At 40.8% G+C, this 18,350-nt stretch overlaps 1 protein-coding gene across 1 annotated transcript in view; it reads right to left on the reverse strand.

Annotated features, from left to right (window-relative positions):
* Nucleotides 1–7,723: 7,723 nt before the first annotated feature.
* The window catches only part of LOC126355353 (uncharacterized), a 33,146-nt gene continuing 22,519 nt past the window's right edge, over nucleotides 7,724–18,350 (reverse strand). Inside the window, exon 4 of the mRNA XM_050005648.1 lies at nucleotides 7,724–9,682. Coding sequence (XP_049861605.1) covers nucleotides 7,756–9,618 — 1,863 coding nt within the window. The 5' untranslated portion in view covers nucleotides 9,619–9,682 and the 3' untranslated portion in view covers nucleotides 7,724–7,755. The remainder of the gene's footprint in view (nucleotides 9,683–18,350) is intronic.

Consider the following 18,350-nt stretch of genomic DNA (forward strand, 5'->3'; position numbering starts at 1 on the left):
TGAGTTCCAATTGATGTGCTGCCCCCCCCCCCCCCCCCCCCCACCAACTCGCCAGATCTGAACCTGATTGAACACTTCTGGAATGTGACTGAACATGGCATCAGAGCTCAACGCCACCCCCCCCCCCCCTTAATTTACAGGAATTAGGTGACTTGTGTGTGTAGGTATGGTGCTAACTCCCTCCAGCAACCTACCAAGGCCTCACTGCTTCCAAGCTGTGATGCGTTGCTGCTGTTATCAATGTCAAAGGTGGACACACCAGCTATTAGGTAGATGGTCATGATGTTCTGGCTGATCGGCGTAGTGTAAAAGATTGTTAAACAGTAATTTTGTCTTTTGGCATGGGTGTGACTGCAACTCCAAAAGATCAATGCATGAAAGCACTTGGACTTGTTAATTTCACAGTAAATGACCTCTTGTAGAAAATCAAAAAGTTTTCAATTACATACCATTCTTAGTCAAAATAATTTACTTTTCTATTGAAGTCTAACATGATCTTGTCTTTTGAAGACCAATTGAGGTTTTGAGTGTTTTTCACCTATCCAAAAAGTATACATGAAGGCTGTTTAAACTGAAATAATAGTATGTTGGAGGAAATTTAATGTAAAAGTAATTTTAAATGTGAATACTTACCTTCATTTAGTCACATTACAGTATTTGCTGTCAGCATCAATGATAAAATCTTCCTATATGCATTTTATTAATGTTTTGCAGGATTTAGATGCTTGTTCAGAATTTATTTTGCATAATAAATTGGCAAATTAATGGTTTACATGAAATAATGACTGTTTTATTATTTTGATCTATGCATACTGATTAAACAGAATAAAATAATACAGGGTAATAGGACACAGGTCATAAGGGGAGATAGAGTGAGAGGGTGAGGCAAATAATGAACTGAAAACTCCTAAATTTGAAATCATTTACATCCATTAATTCTGAACCACAATGGAGCAATAGGTGACTGCCGCTAAAATTTCTGCATCAGCATGGTCAGAGACAACACAAGCACTGTTGCTCACCGTACAATTTTTGAGTGTATCCTGAACTTTACTGGACAACTATCCTCCCCAAACCATATTACAAATGTCCTAAGACTCTACTGTATTCCACTAGCCCTATTTATCTTCATTTCCAAGAAAGAGGGAATGTTATAGTTTTAAAATCAGGAAAAATGTAAATACGAGTCATTTAGGAGTAAAGGAGACCACTCACTGAATAACAAAGGTGTTGTTGCATCATTGTCAAGAAGACATAAAAGAGAAAGGAAATTTGATAGCTTTTGGAATGAATCCTTTGCCGAGCTAGAGGACTCTCTCTCTCTCTCTCTCTCTCTCTCTCTCTCTCTCTCTCTCTCTCTCTCTCTCTCTCTCTCTGTCTCTGTGCCAGGACCAGAACTACATTTCGACAGGTGGACTAGGGTGGGTGGGGGTGGGGGTTGTATTGGATATGGTGGGTAGAGGGAGAGTGAGGCAGGAAGAGGGTTTGGAGGGGGTAGCTAGTGGCTTGGAGGGAGCCAGCAGGAGGAGGTAGATACATGGGCTAGGCATGTGATACAGGGGTACACGAGCCGGTGGGATGCACAATGAAGGTGATGTGGAGGGTGTGGATAGGGAGAAGATGACAGGACAGAGGAAGAGGCAACTGTTGGATAGAGGATGTGGGGACAGTGGATTAACAGAGACTGAGACCATGAGAAACATAGGAGTGAAGAATATGTTGCAGGGATAACGCCCATCTGTGTAGTTCATAAAAGCAGGTGGTGGATGGAAGTATCCAGATGGCCTGAGTTGCGATGCAGCCATTGAACTTCAATACGTTGTGCTCACCTGCATATTGTGCTATTGAGTGCTCAACACTATTCTTTGCCACACTTCGGCAGTGGTCATTCATTCTGGCGAACAGCTAGTTGGTTGTCATAACGACAAAAAGCTGTGCTGTGACTGCAGTGGATTAAGTGTGTGAAATGGCTGCTTTCACAGATAGCTCTGCTGCTGTATCCAGAAAGTGCAGAACAACAAAGACTGAGGTATGAGTGGAAAAACAAAGTTAATCTTTCAACTGAATTTCACAAAAGATCTGAATATAAAGATTATCAGACAGAACTGTACACTGAGTACCAATCACAATCATACAACACTGTCACTTCAAGTCTGTATATGTCCATAGTTACAAGCGGTGAGTCCAGCACTTCGATAGACTGCAGCCTCACTTTGCACTGAAGCCCGTGGCAGGACATGCACTTGTCAACTATTCTGGGTATGTAGGAGTACACAGGTTCCCGAGAAGCCTGTGGTGGTGTGGCATGACGTGACTGGTCCATAGTCCGTAGGTTGGTGTTTTCCATATGTACAATGGCCAGCATTGTTGGGGTTACCATGGAAGCAGCTTAGAGGTGGTCATGTGCTGTTAAGCAGTGGTGGTACTGCCACCTATTGGGTGTGAGCTGAATGCTGTCTGCAAAATGTGCCATGGAATGGTCATTGATGATACTGCACCTGCCTCTGCCTGTGAGAGAACTGGAGTGGGAAGTGTTGGGTGGGTGGACTGGACAGGTCTTACACTGGATCTTCCACAGGGATATGACCTCTGGGGCAAGGAAATGCAAATGGGAGTGGCCTAGGAATTAAATAGGATGTTGTATAGGTTGAGGGGGGCGGGGGCTGTGGGCCATCACTTTAGGATTACTAGGAAGGATCTTGGGTACAATGTCCCTCATTTCCAGGCATGGTAATAGATCATCAAAGCCCTGGAAAAGGATATGGTTCAGTTGTTCCAGTCAAGGGTCATACGGAGTGATGAAGAAGGATGCTCCATTGCAGCTGATTCTCGGGATGGTTGGAGGATTGTGCGATGATATGACAAGGGAAATCTGTTTGTGGACTAGGCTTGGGGAGTAGTGCCTGTCTGTGAAGGCTATCCGCTCCCTCCAAAGGATATTCTTACTGTACAGTTCTAACTATATATACCATAGCTCCAAAATGCCCTCCAACACCTGGAAGAGCATCCATAAATTGTCCAACCTGTTGACATCCTACTGACACCTTGGAACATCACCACCCATGAACACCTGTCCTATCGATAGTGAATATCCTCACCAACCCCTCATCAGAGCCTGTATAGCTCACGTTTTTACATTTTCCACATCCTCCAAAATGCCCTTCCAACACTCAATGAAATTCAGGATTCAAGCCAGCCCAAAATACAGTTGTTACCCTTCTGACCAGAACCATCAATCCTACAGAAGTTTCAGTTCTATCTCGTCTTCCAAGTATTCTGAACTCATCAAAGACCTACCCTTCATCTTCAGATCCCTGCAGTGGAAACACATCTTTCCTCCCAATCCCACCAACCAAAACCAATCTAATCCCAACAATGAACTTTGCCTCTACCAGCCCATACCACCCCATCCAACTGTGATGCTTGCCCCTCCCACCTAACTACCTCCAGTATACCTCCAGGAATTCCTCATCTCCAACTTGGCCTCACCAATAAATCCTGAGTCCTTCCTAAGAACTATAACCTCTCAAAGGAAGAAAGGACAGTCATTCACAATCGCAAAATAGATCCTGGATGAAGGCTTCTGCCACATGTCTGACTCATGCACCTACAAACTCTGCCGTAGTCATCACATACCAAAAGTCCAAAATAACATCAATTCCATAGCCCATTCCAAAATCTCTTCACTGAGCACATCTCCCTACTCAATCCAAAAAATCTGGACACCCCAGCATAGCTGGTTATTGTGCTCCAACTAAAAGAATTTCTGATCTAGTTGATCAACACCTCGAACAAACTGCCCAGAGCCTGGCCTCTCACATCAAAGATACTAATCACTTCCTTCACCAAGCATATACCCTTGCCTCCTGGATCCATACTCATCAATGTTGATGGCACCTCCTTTACACCAACATCCCTCATGCTCATGGCCTTGACACAATTGAACACTACCTCTACCAACGCCTTCACATTCCAAATGCACTACCTTATTCCTCTTACACCTTATCGAATATATCCTCATATGCAATTATTTCTCCTCTGTGGGAAGATATTTAAACAAATCTGCAGCACAGCCATAAACACCTGCATGGCACCCTCCTATGTCAACCTTTTTGAGGCATCTAGAGGAAACCTTCCTACTTGCCTTCCAAACCCCAAATCTCTTGTCTGGGTCAGGTTCAGTCATGATGATATGGACTCAGGGCCTAGACACCCTAACCTCATTCCTCCACAACCCCAACACCTTCCCTCCAAGCCACTTTACCAGGTCCCCCTGAACCCAAAGTACCACTTTCCTGGACATTGACCTCTGATGGCTCCGTCCACACCTCTGACTAAACTAAACCCTCTAAAAACCAACAGTACCTCCTTTTTGACATCTGTCATCCCTTCCACATCAAAAGCTTGCTCCCATACATCCTAGCCACCCATGGATGGGTTGTCTGCTGTGACAAGAATTTCACAGACAGGCATTATCCGTAAACGTAGTCCACAAATATATTGCCCCTGCCACATCCTCACACACCCCCAATCCTCCCACCATCCCCAACAATCAGGTACAACTGAGTGCACGCCCACCATCCAGTGTCACTATGGACTGGAACAGCCAAATCACATTCTTCGCCAGGGCTTAGCTTATCTAAGATCATGCCCAGAAATGAGGGATGACTACCCATGATCCCATTCCTCCTAAAGTGGCATTCAATCATCTACCAAACCTACATAACATTCTCATCCACCTCTATGCCACTCCAACTCCCACTCCCACTCCCAAGACCTTGCCACAGGGGTCATACTGCCGTCGAAGATCCAGGAGGAAGATTTTCCGCATCCTCTCCCCCAGCACTTCCTATTACAGTCCTGTCAAAGGCTTAGCTCATCCCATCAGAGGCATGGGCACATGTGGAAGCTTCCATTTATATACCAACCCTGTTGTGATCACTGCACAGCTTGTTATGTATATATGACAATCAATCAGCTGTCCACTACAATGGATGTCCACCACCAAGCTTTGGCAAAGAACAAAATTGATCATCCAGTGGCACAATATGCACCTGAGCACAATATCCTTGAATCCAAAGGCTACTTCACAACTCAGACAATCTAGATCCTTCCCTCCACCACCAGCTGTTCTGAACTACAATGATGGGAGTTATTCTTACAATACATCCTTCACTCCTGTAACTTTCCTCCTGAATTCAACCTCCATTAACCCACTGTACCCGCACCATCTACCCAACAGTTTCTCCTTCCTCAGTCTTGTTCACTTTCTCCTAATCAATTCCTCTATGTCACTTTCATTATTGTACCACATCCCTAATCCATGCACCTGCCACCACTCCCTCCCACATCCACACTAAGTTTAATTGTCTACACACTATCATAACCTTGAGTTGAAATATCATATTATGATCCAAACGCCTTAAACTATTTTCTAATCTTGTAGATTCAGTGCACAGCATCATGGCACTGTTATTAGTTTATATACATCTTGACTGAAGTTTTTTTAATGGCACACAAATGCTTTGAAATCATCATCTCAGTTTAATTACTTAACAACTGTATTAATATGAACCCACTTTTTACGTCTGATGAAGTTGAGGCTTTCTTGACTTCTGCTATGACTGGTTCATAGATGACATAAAAAAATAACATTGAAACAATGAACATTATGATGAAATCATTTGGTAGTTAATCCACTTCCAAGTTAATGTGTATGTCACTATTTAAATTACTCCTGACATCTCTGTACACTAACCTTCAAAATGACACCAGTATTAATGCCATATACAAAAGATTTTTTTTCGAATTAATACCTTAGTTTCCTTGGTCAATTTTATATATAAGTAAGCCATCATACTGTATTTCATATTGTCTTCTATTAATCTTATATACACTCCTGGAAATTGAAATAAGAACACCGTGAATTCATTGTCCCAGGAAGGGGAAACTTTATTGACACATTCCTGGGGTCAGATACATCACATGATCACACTGACAGAACCACAGGCACATAGACACAGGCAACAGAGCATGCACAATGTCGGCACTAGTACAGTGTATATCCACCTTTCGCAGCAATGCAGGCTGCTATTCTCCCATGGAGACGATCGTAGAGATGCTGGATGTAGTCCTGTGGAACGGCTTGCCATGCCATTTCCACCCGGCGCCTCAGTTGGACCAGCGTTCGTGCTGGACGTGCAGACCGCGTGAGACGACGCTTCATCCAGTCCCAAACATGCTCAATGGGGGACAGATCCGGAGATCTTGCTGGCCAGGGTAGTTGACTTACACCTTCTAGAGCACGTTGGGTGGCACGAGATACATGCGGACGTGCATTGTCCTGTTGGAACAGCAAGTTCCCTTGCCGGTCTAGGAATGGTAGAATGATGGGTTCGATGACGGTTTGGATGTACCGTGCACTATTCAGTGTCCCCTTGACGATCACCAGAGGTGTACGGCCAGTGTAGGAGATCGCTCCCCACACCATGATGCCAGGTGTTGGCCCTATGTGCCTCAGTCGTATGCAGTCCTGATTGTGGCGCCCACCTGCACGGCGCCAAACACGCATATGACCATCAATGGCACCAAGGCAGAAGCGACTCTCATCGCTGAAGACGACACGTCTCCATTCGTCCCTCCATTCACGCCTGTCGCGACACCACTGGAGGCGGGCTGCACGATGTTGGGGCGTGAGCGGAAGACGGCCTAACGGTGTGCAGGACCGTAGCCCAGCTTCATGTAGACGGTTGAGAATGGTCCTCGCTGATACCCCAGGAGCAACAGTGTCCCTAATTTGCTGGGAAGTGGCGGTGCGGTCCCCTACGGCACTCCGTAGGATCCTACGGTCTTGGCATGCATCCGTGCGTCGCTGCGGTCCGGTCCCAGGTCGACGGGCATGTGCACCTTCCGCCGACCACTGCCGACAACATCGTTGTGCTGTGGAGACCTCACGCCCCACGTGTTGAGCAATTCGGCGGTACGTCCACCCGGCCTCCCCCATGCCCACTATACGCCCTCGCTCAAAGTCCGTCAACTGCACATACGGTTCACGTCCACGCTGTCGTGGCATGCTACCAGTGTTAAAGACTGCGATCTAGCTCCGTATGCCATAGCAAACTGGCTGACACTGACGGCGGCGGTGCACAAATGCTGCACAGCTAGCGCCATTCCACGGCCAACACCGCGGTTCCTGGTGTGTCCGCTGTGCCGTGCGTGTGATCATTGCTTGTACAGCCCTCTCGCAGTGTCCGGAGCAAGTATGGTGGGTCTGACACACCGGTGTCAATGTGTTCTTTTTTCCATTTCCAGGAGTGTATGTAGTGAGGAGAGGCTGTTGCTTTTATTTTCATAGCTTGTCTTACAATATCTCAAGGCGTTCATTATAGTAAATACATAGATGTACATACAAGCAAATAAAATACACCTGCCCTTGCAGCACTGTAAACATCGCCTGAAATGACACAGTAATAACTGACCAAGCAATTCCCTTTATAATCTGAAACAAAAACATAATAGGCCTTTGCTTGCATGTATCAGTAGCACTTTTCACATAAAATGACTTGAGTTGTTGTAACTAGAGTCACCCAATAAAAAAAGTGGAAAACGATTGAAATAGTGCTTCTAGGGAAAATAAAAGTATAGGATATGGATGCAAGGTTTACAAAAGAATCCTAATGCACAAATGTAAATAACACCACTTTTATTTTACAGAGGTGGTTACTTTCTGCAAGTAACATCACGTATACAAATTTATTATTCATAATATATGAATGATTTGCCAGCAGCTTTGGCCTGTAATATACGAACTTGGTGATATATTTTCAAGGCTGGGCCTAATTTCATTTGTAAATTGTATAAGACATCAGTACGTGTTAGCATCAACACTGTAGGGCCATCAATTCCATTCTCCCTAAAAACACAAGCCTGAGCTGCAAATCCTTTTTTAACAAAGTAATTGTAAATACGTCTTACTGTCCACCTTGAAACATCTGGTATATTCTCATGAATCATAATTTTACACATTTCATTTTGAAAAACAGAAACACCAGTAGAATCTGGAGCAGTATGCTGCTCAGATACTTTCTTCAAAGGTCTCTTTTGATCAGATGCCTTAATAACAGTTGTTTTCTGTTCTAGACTTTTCTCCAGTGCTACTTTTTGATCTATAGATAATTTAGAGGTTTTCTGACCTGACGGTGTTCTGGGAAGTATCTTCTGAGTTGGCACCCCTTTAAAAGACGATTTTTGAGTACAACCCTGTTTGGATGGTGTGTTTTGTTCGGAGGACCTGTCTGAAGGTGCATTTTGTTTTAAGGTATTCACAAAAGGCGATTTTTGTTCTGAAAAATTATTAACACTGTTAACAGGAGTCCCCTCTGATGCAAAACCTATTGTATTCTTTTTTGAGGTTGTGGAACTTAATGGCTGAGGTCCTCCTTCCTCTCGACAACATGAACATACCCAAGTTTTGTTAGATAGTTTCTCTGTTAGCTTTGGAATCTGACAGGTATTATGGAACACTTTATTACATTTTGTACAGGTTAGCATTTTTGAACTATCAACTGCCTCAAAACAAACTGCACAACTTCTGCAGAATAAACATGTCCAATAAGACACCATGACATTCAAACCATACTTTGCCAAAACACAAGAACGGTGAAAATACTTTGAACAGACACAGCATTTGATAAGTTTTTCCAATGTATCACAACTACATAAGACACACAACAATTTCACTACTGTATTACCTGCACTGGAGGTGTTACCTGCAGACAAATGAGTATTTTTAGTGGCTGGTGAACTTATAACAGAAGGATCGAATACCTTCTTAATTTTTCTTATCCTGGGCTCACGCCTTGATGCTACACTTATGTCTAGATCAGAAAATAACTTTTGTTCATTATTTCCTGAAGATGTTTTTGAATGTGATGTGCTCTTTTCTTCTACAATAATTCTTGGTTCTAACACTGTAGTAGGTCTTGGTGCATTTTCTTTGTAATTGCTGCAACTTGGCTTAAAAATATCTTGGGACACAGATTCACTATGTTTTTCAGGTGTCTTATCTTCTTTTTCAGATGCCACAGGAGGATCTGTAATAGCAGACACATTATCAAGTGCTAAAGAGTAGTTACCGCTTTGAAGTTTCATTAATAATCCTGATTCAATACCATTTCTTAACAAGGTATCTACCCCAAACATTCTTCTCACATCTTTAAAATTATTTACATATTTCCTAAACTCCTCCTCCGGAATACCATAATCAAAATATTCAGGTTGATTTAATAAGAGCTCATCAAAAACATCTAGAATAGTATGATGTAATTTTGTAATAAAAACTTTTTTGTCCTCTACTCCTTTTAGCACAACAGCACTCCTGTACCACTGAAATTTTGACCAACGCTGTGGATCTCTATAACTAGTTGCACCTTTGTATTCCACTGGAATTACCAGGCGTTGTTTCACAAGTTGTTCTAATGCTTCATATGTCTCTCTACAAGGAATGCCACAGTGACGAAACAAGTACCTCCCAATTCTATCCTTGTCTGGACGAGCTTTTCGACGCCTAAGTGTTCCAATAGCTTCCAGAATCTGATCTTTAAATTTAACCTCACTCATCTTCTACAACATTCACCAGGTTGAAACTACAGGGCTGCCTGGAGGAAGGTATCAATGATGAAGTCTGAAATAAAACAATTAATACAAATAATGTTTGAGCTACAAAGAAAAAGAAAACACCTACTTTGTAGAATATATATGGTTGAAAGTCCATATATAATGCTAACAAACTGTTCTGCAAATCGCATAGTACTCTTTCAGCAAGTGTCTGCTCTATAATACTCGAGAAATGCAAGCGACTGCCATTAACTTTATTGCATTAGTATATATGCTATGAAACACTGTAGTTACAATTACTATGCTCTGATCATCCACACAACAGGAAAATAAGTACTCATTATATCCATGTAAAAAAGCTGAGCAGCAGTTCAGTTACTCTGTGACAGGACACACACCATGGCTTTAAATATGTATATTTTATCTGCTGTTAATTTGGGAATCACTGATATTAATTGAAGTGGAGAATCTGGCTGACCAAGTTCCTCACTATAAATTCTATAAGAACAACAAAGGGCACTGATAACCAATTCCATTCTTCTGATATTCTAATAATCCAATCAACAAGTACATTATGCATATGAATATGCATATTCACAATAAACAAATGAAGCTGCTTTATTAACAGGATTGAAAGCCAAAGAACATAACATGCCACTGATGACAGATAAATATCAACTACCAAAGTACACGAGAGATGATCTATGTGTTAAGAATGGTGAGTGAAGCTTGCAACTTATCATTACTGCTGCCTAACTTGCACATTAGAGGAGCAATGTAGGATTTGGGGAAAAAAGTAGAAATAAAAGTGCAAAGAGGAAAGATATCAATACTAACATTTGAAACTGACATAGCCATTTTGTCCAACAGTAAGAAAGACTTAGGAGGCCTGCTGAATGGAATGAGCAGTATACTTTTTGCAGAATGTGAATTGAAGTTAAATGAAAGATATGTATGTGATGCTGGATAGAAGAAAGGAGAGGAACAACTTGCATAACATCAAAATGGAAAATGATGCAGTAGTAACTCACCTAGCTAGGAAGTAAGATTATATAGCCTGGTACTGAATATCAGCTGAACACCAACTATGTCACACTTCCAGCACATTATCTTCACCTTGCGGCTTGCCTATCCTCGGCTCGCAGGTGTCTCCTTCATTACAAATACCACAAGGGCATCGCATGTTGTGGAACTGATAGTTCTATCTGCACATCACGTTGATGTAAACATACTTCTGCCTGCTGGATACTTAAGGTGGAGCACAACTTCCAGCAGCAGCATTCAATTGCTCACTCAGTTCCGGATCAAGAGCTGGCCACGTCTTGTGACCCATAAAATGGAACCTGCCAAAACCAACCCGGATGCCCTGTCCTACAGTATACCTTCTCCACACTGCTTCACAGTATGCCACACAGTGTGACACTACAGACATCACTCCTACAGCCACATGGGATGATGGTTCACTATGGAATTTGTATCAAACCAGTGGACTTTGTTTCTGTTTTCTTATGTGCTTATGAATGATCTTTCAGTTGTTTGCCGAACGAAATCTTTAAGTTGTTTGTTGAACCAAATTTAGCATGAACTTGTGCTATGAATAAAGTGTTCTTAAGTTCACACAAGCTAACACTTGGTTCAAGAATCATAAAAGAAGATTGTATACATGGAAGAATCCTGGAGATACTAAAAGGTATCAGATAGATTATATAATGGTAAGACAGAGATTTAGGAACCAGGTTTTAAATTGTAGGACATTTCCAGGGGCAGATGTGGACTCTGATCACAATATATTGGTTATGAACTGTAGATTAAAACTGAAGAAATTGCAAAAAGGTGGGAATTTAAGGAGATGGGACCTGGATAAGCTGACTAAACCAGAGGTTGTACGGAGTTTCAGGGACAGCATAAGGGAGCAATTGACAGGAATGGGGGAAAGAAATACAGTAGAAGACGAAAGGGTAGCTCTGAGGGATGAAGTTGTGAAGGCAGCAGAGAATCAAGTAGGTAAAAAGATGAGGGCTATTAGAAATACTTGGGTAACCGAAGAGATACTAAATTTAATTGATGAAAGGAGAAAACACAAAAATTCAGTAAGTGAAGCAGGCAAAAAGGAATACAAACGTCTCAAAAATGAGATCGACAGGAAGTGCAAAATGGCTAAGCAGGCATGGCTGGAGGACAAATGTAAGGATGTAGAGGCTTATACTACTGACGGCCTTGGCAGAGCCAGTCATAACAAAACTCTACCACCTGGTGAGCAAGATGTACGAGACAGGCGAAATACCCTCAGACTTCAAGAAGAATGTAATAATTCCAATCCCAAAGAAAGCAGGTGTTGAAAGATGTGAAAATTACTGAACTATCAGTTTAATAAGTCACAGCTGCAAAATAATAACGCGAATTCTTTACAGACGAATGGAAAAACTGGTAGAAGCCGACCTCGGGGAAGATCAGTTTGGATTCCGTAGAAATGTTGGAACACGCGAGGCAATACTGACCTTACGACTTATCTTAGAAGAAAGATTAGGGAAAGGCAAACCTATGTTTCTAGCATTTGTAGACTTAGAGAAAGCTTTCAAAAATGCTGACTGGAATACTATCTTTCAAATTCTAAAGGTGACCGGGGTAAAATACAGGGAAAGAAAGGCTATTTACAATTTGTAGAGAAACCAGATGGCAGTTATAAGAGTCGAGGGGCATGAAAGGGAAACAGCAGTTGGGAAGGGAGTGAGACAGGATTGTAGCCTGTCCCCGATGTTATTCAATCTGTATATTGAGCAAGGGGGGGAGAAAAAAAAATCCAGGGAGAAGAAATAAAAACTTTGAGGTTCGCCGATGACATTGTAATTCTGTCAGAGACAGCAAAGGACTTGGAAGAGCAGTTGAACGGAATGGACAGTGTCTTGAAAGGGGGATATAAGATGTACATCAACAAAAGTAAAACGAAGATAATGGAATGTAGTCTAATTAAGTCTGGTGATGCTGATGGTATTAGATTAGGAAATGAGACACTTAAAGTAGTAAAGGAGTTTTGCTATTTGGGGAGCAAAATAACTGATGATGGTCGAAGTAAAGAGGATATAAAATGTAGACTGTCAATGGCAAGGACACTGTTTCTGAAGAAGAGAAATTTGTTAACATTGAGTATAGATTTAAGTTTCAGGAAGACGTTTCTGAAAGTATTTGTGTGGAGTGTAGCCATGTATGGAAGTTAAATAGTTTGGACAAGAAGAGAATAGAACCTTTTGGAATGTGGTGCTACATAAGAATGTTGAAGATTAGGTGGGTGGATCACGTAACTAATGATGAGGTATTGAATAGGATTGGGGAGAAGAGAAGTTTGTGGCACTACTTGACTAGAAGAAGTGATCGGTTGGTAGGACATGTCCTGAGGCATCAAGGGATCACAAATTTAGCATTGGAAGGCAGCATGAAGGGTAAAAATCGTAGAGGGAGACCAAGAGATGAATACACAAAGCAGATTCAGAAGGATGTAGGTTGCAGTAGGTACTGGGAAATGAAGGAGCTTGCACAGGATAGATTAGCATTGAGATCTGCATCAAACCAGTCTCAGGACTGAAGACCACAACAACAACAACAAGTTCACCCTGGCAATCATCATCAACTAAAGCATGCATCAGCCACAGTAGGTTTTAACAAATTGTTGATGTAAAGAAGACAGCACAAGTAATATGCCACAGCTTAATAAATGATTTGTTAATAAAATGGACCTACTGGTGTCAAACATTGATACGGAGTTTAAGAAAAAATTCCTGAGAGTGGACACCTGAGGCACAGAATTCAATGAAGGCATGAGGTAACTATTACACACAACTTGTTTTATGCTGTTCTACAAATTAAGATGGATCAACAAAGTAGTTCTACATTATTTTAACTTCATACCTTGTCCCAGTTATATATTTCCAAATGTATGCTATAAGAAAAAAATAGGAAGCAACAGAGAACATCATTAAACTAGTGAAACAGTGATGATTGAAGGCATGGTATCTGATCAGTAAAGAAGTTGGATGGCACCATAAAGATGAATAGTGAAGTAATAATGAGGATTTCTACAAATGCACCAAATGTAATGGAAGTGAAGGTAATGGAGTCTAAAAATAAATATATTCCTGAAAGTGTCATAGGAAAAAGGTATTGCCATTTAACATATGCAAAAAGGGAAAAAGACATGGTACTGACGAGACAACAGATGAGATAAAAACCGTTGGGCTGTGGTCAAAGTGAAATGTAGAATATTATTCACAGAACAGATATTAAGACTAGTAAACTGGTTCACTTGAGAAATTAGTATAGGATGATGGATCATAGGCAAGCTGTAATCAAGATCATGAAAAGAGGCAATGTTTGTTAGTGGCAGCTTTATTATATAATTTCTAGAACACTGCTCACACTGTTTCAGCAATATCTGTTCGGCTAATTACATCTATATTACCTGCATTTCCAGTAATGCATAACTTTGATTAGAGCATGACAGGAGAATGGAAATTCAGAACTGAAAATAATTTATGCAAAGTGACTCCACGCAATTTGGTATTAATTAAACATGTTCACAAATCCATGTGTCTTCAAAATGAATTTTTAAATAACATTGATCTTTGTTTGTGTGTAACATGTAACACTGAATTCCATTGTTAGCAGTTACACCAAACTATAGGTTAACAAGGTAGTATTTGTTATGCATATGATACCTATGCTAAAAATTTGCTAATTTGGCAGCAATTTTTTTGTGTTTGTATTATTTTCTGGAATACAGATCACGGTGACATGACTGATATGTAGCTCAGCCCAAGGTCTGAATTACATTGGAAGGTGACAGTTTGGTTGTGAATACAAAATCTTAGATGTGGTGAAATACTGATCTGTAGCATGCCTGATGTCTAGATTAGGTAGGAAGGTGATAGTTGCAATGTCAGATAGCAAAGCAGAATCAAACACTTCAGTTAATCCACAATATTTTTGACCAAGATCAGCATCAGAATCTTGTTTGCTTGGCTGAAAATCATGAGCCACAATATTACACATTGAGCTATACGGTGTGTATTAAATATATTGGAAAATCCTGAGTGGTATACAGTGTAACTTAACAACTACTGCATGGTGGATATGCTAAGTTATAGGTAAGCCCATAAAAAGAACTAATTTGACATTTAAAAGTCTTAGGTAGATTACAAATAATGGAAGACAAAGGTAACCACTATCTTATAACTGAGATATTGAATAAATTTAAATTGTTGTTAAGTTTTTTTTTCAAACACTGTCCATCCTTACAAACTTACACACACACACACACACAGCTACAGTGTAATCAAGTACATTGTCTTGGCCCTGCAACCCGAGTGTGGTGTGGGGTTGTTACAAGTGGAATACTTGAGAAGAGAAAGGAAGATGAGGGAGGGGTGGAGAGAAACATGGCTGAGAGGGATGACTGAGAGCTGGGACGGAGAGGATGGAATGGAAAGGGATAATAATATGGCACCATCTATGTAATTCAGAGAAGCAGATGTTGGGTGTGGAGGAGGGCGTGTAGGGAAGTTTTGGGTTGGGGAGGGTGATTTGGGGGGGGGGGGGGGGGATTGGTGGAAGGATCCAGATGGGAAGGTTTGTGAAGCAGCAACTTAAGTCAACCTATTGTATTCAGTAGTATGTTTTTCTGCCACCACCAGGTGGTCAGCTTTGTTCTTTGCTACAGTATTTGCATCTACATTTACAGGACTACTCTGGAGTTCACATTTAAGTGCTGGGAAGATGTTCATAGAGACAATTTCACACTATTTCTTGATGACTCTGTTGTCAAATAGGATGTGGGAAAAATGAACATGTAAATCATTCTGTTTGAGCTCTGATTTCTCTTATTTTATTACGATGGTCATTTCTCTCTATTTTGGTACGAGTCAACCAAATATTTGTGCATTTGAAAATTGATGACTGAAACAACGTGAAAAGATCTCACAGCAAAAAAGTACCTTTGTTTTAATAATTGCCAACCCAACTCACATATGATATCTGTGACACTCTGTCCCCTGTTTTGCAATAAAACAAAAGATGTCATTTTTTGAACTTTTTCGATGTCCTCTGTTAATCCTCTCTGGTAAGGACCAAACATAAATACTCTTGAAGAGGATGGACAAGCACAGTGTAGACATTGTCTTAGTAGGTTTCTTGTGTCTTATAAGTATTCTGCCAACAAAACACAGTCTTTGGTTCATCTTCTCCACTGCATTCTACATAAGGTTTCCAATTTACATTGTTCATAATTGTAATCCCCACCTATTTTGTTGAATTGACAACCTTTAAATTAATGTGGTTTATTGTTAATTGAAATTTAATGGATCTTTTGTTAGTGCTCATATGGAGGACTTCTCACTTTTTATTACTTGGACCAATTGTCACTTTTGCACCATACAGATATCTAGTATAAATCATTTTGCAACTCATTTTGATCTTCTGATAACTTTTCTAGACAATAATGACTACAACTTCTGTAAACAATGTATGAGAGCTGCTCAGATTGTTTCCTAAATCATTTATATGGATTAAGAACAGCAAAAGACCTATAGAACTCACTTGGGGAATTCCAGATATCACTTCTGTTTCACTGGATGAGTTCCTAATAATTACAATGAGCTATGACCTCTTTGACAGGAAATTATGAATCCAGTCACACAACTGTGATGATACTCTATAGGAATGCAATTTGATTAGAATCTGCTTGTGAGGAACAGTATCAAAAGCCTTCTGGAAATTTATAAACATGGAATCAACTTGAGACCCCTGTCAATAGAGCTTCTTACTTTGTGTAAATAAAGAGCCAATTATATTGCACAAGTGAGATATTTTCTGATTCCATGCTGTTATGTGTCAATAGGCTATTTTCTTTACGATATTTCATTATGTTCTAACACAGTATATGTAGGTGTTGAAGTTCCAATTGGTATACTACATGACTGCTTTCACAAGTGCCCCTGTCTCTGACAGAATAGGTTGTGACTGTCATGGGACTGGAATGGGATTTGTGCATGGATGCATAAGATAACTCTTGTACTTGTATTTTCCACAGGGATATAAAACCGCATGTCATGGGAGTGGGAGGAATTATGGCATAAAATGGATGAGGATAGTTTGGAGATTGGATAAGTGGTGGAATATCATTTTGTGAGAGGTGGGGAGGATTATAGATAGGATGTTTCTCATTTCCAGGAGCAATAATAGTTAGTCAAAGCCATGGTAAAGGATGTAGTACAGTCATTCCAGTCCAGGGTTATATTTATTAATGAAGACTTGTTCCTTTCCAGCTGGTTAATGTGAGTAGTTAAAGAATTAGGTGCATGTGTGAATATGACACTGGAGATCTGTTTGTAGACAAGATCTGAAGGATAGTGCCTCTCTGTATAGGCCTTAGAAAGAACTTCAGCATACCGGACAAGGGAACTCTTGTCACTGCATATGTGTTGTCTACAGGTAGCATGGTGGATAGCAAAAACACTGAAGAATCTCAATGCTTTAATATGCCTGAATGTATAATTCATGATATAATAACAACAAAACATCTACCACATAAGTAAGATTTATTTCCAGTGACATTATGAAACCTTGTGGATGTGCACCATGGCTAAGAACTAATCACTGAGTGTACATTCGTTTACACTAAGGGTTTAACTTATGATGAACAAAATATAGTCTATATGGCAGAGGTCTTACAGTACAGAAGGGAAGACAGCAACGGAAGACGAGAGGTAATGTTTTTGGCAGATGGTGCTTTATTTGAAAGGAAGTTTCGTTCAGCTAGTAAAAAGGTGGAGGTCAATGTTCAGTAATGGGGCATATTTAGGTGAAGAAGGCAACTGAGATGGCTATGAGAGAAGATATTGAGACTGTAGTGGAAATAGTATAGTAAGCCTTGTTCCTGAGCACAGATCGTGAAGATTACAAGACAAACATGAACCAGAGAAGAGGTTGACCATCTAGTGGTAGTACATGGTCTGCTGTAATACATGCTTTGCAGCCCATACCATCTGGATTCTCCCCTTTAAAACTAACTTCTCTGAAATACGTAAATGAGAATTATCATTACAACACATCCTTTAACCATTCAGTCCTGTTTTCTTGATGGTATTTCTCTTCTTCTGTCCTGTTTCCTACTCTCCCCCTTCCCAACCCACTCTTCCCCTACACTGCAATCCACAGATAACTTCCCTAACTGTGCCATGAAGGGCTCATTAGTTCCTACTCCATACTCTTGCTGCCACACATTCCTAGCCATCAGCTTGGTTTTCCTCCACACTTCCCGTCTCCTTGTTCCTCACACCCTATGCTACCGTACACAGTACTATCAGGAGAGTGTAGCTGAAAATGGTTCTGTAGCTCTGCTTGTGTGTGTGTGTGTGTGTGTGTGTGTGTGTGTGTGTGTGTGTGTGTGTGTGTGCGCGCGTGTGCGTCTATTTGACAGTCAATCAGTTCAGAGGAAGGACATTTTCCGAGAGTTTAGTAACAATTTCAATTGTATTTATGTTCCTGACAACCTCTTAATGTGTCAACTGATAAATAATTCACATTCATAGCTGAGATGCCTTCTTTCAGTTCCTTTTTAAGTTTCTATATAGTATTCAGTCCATTATACTGCAATGTGGTGAATGTTTATTATTACTCATAGTGATTTGTATTTGTGACATGAATTACCACTATTAAGTAGGTAATGCAAAATTCCATCCTTTTTT

Source organism: Schistocerca gregaria, chromosome 3 (assembly GCF_023897955.1).
Source record: "Schistocerca gregaria isolate iqSchGreg1 chromosome 3, iqSchGreg1.2, whole genome shotgun sequence".
Classification (NCBI taxonomy): Eukaryota; Metazoa; Arthropoda; class Insecta; order Orthoptera; family Acrididae; genus Schistocerca; species Schistocerca gregaria.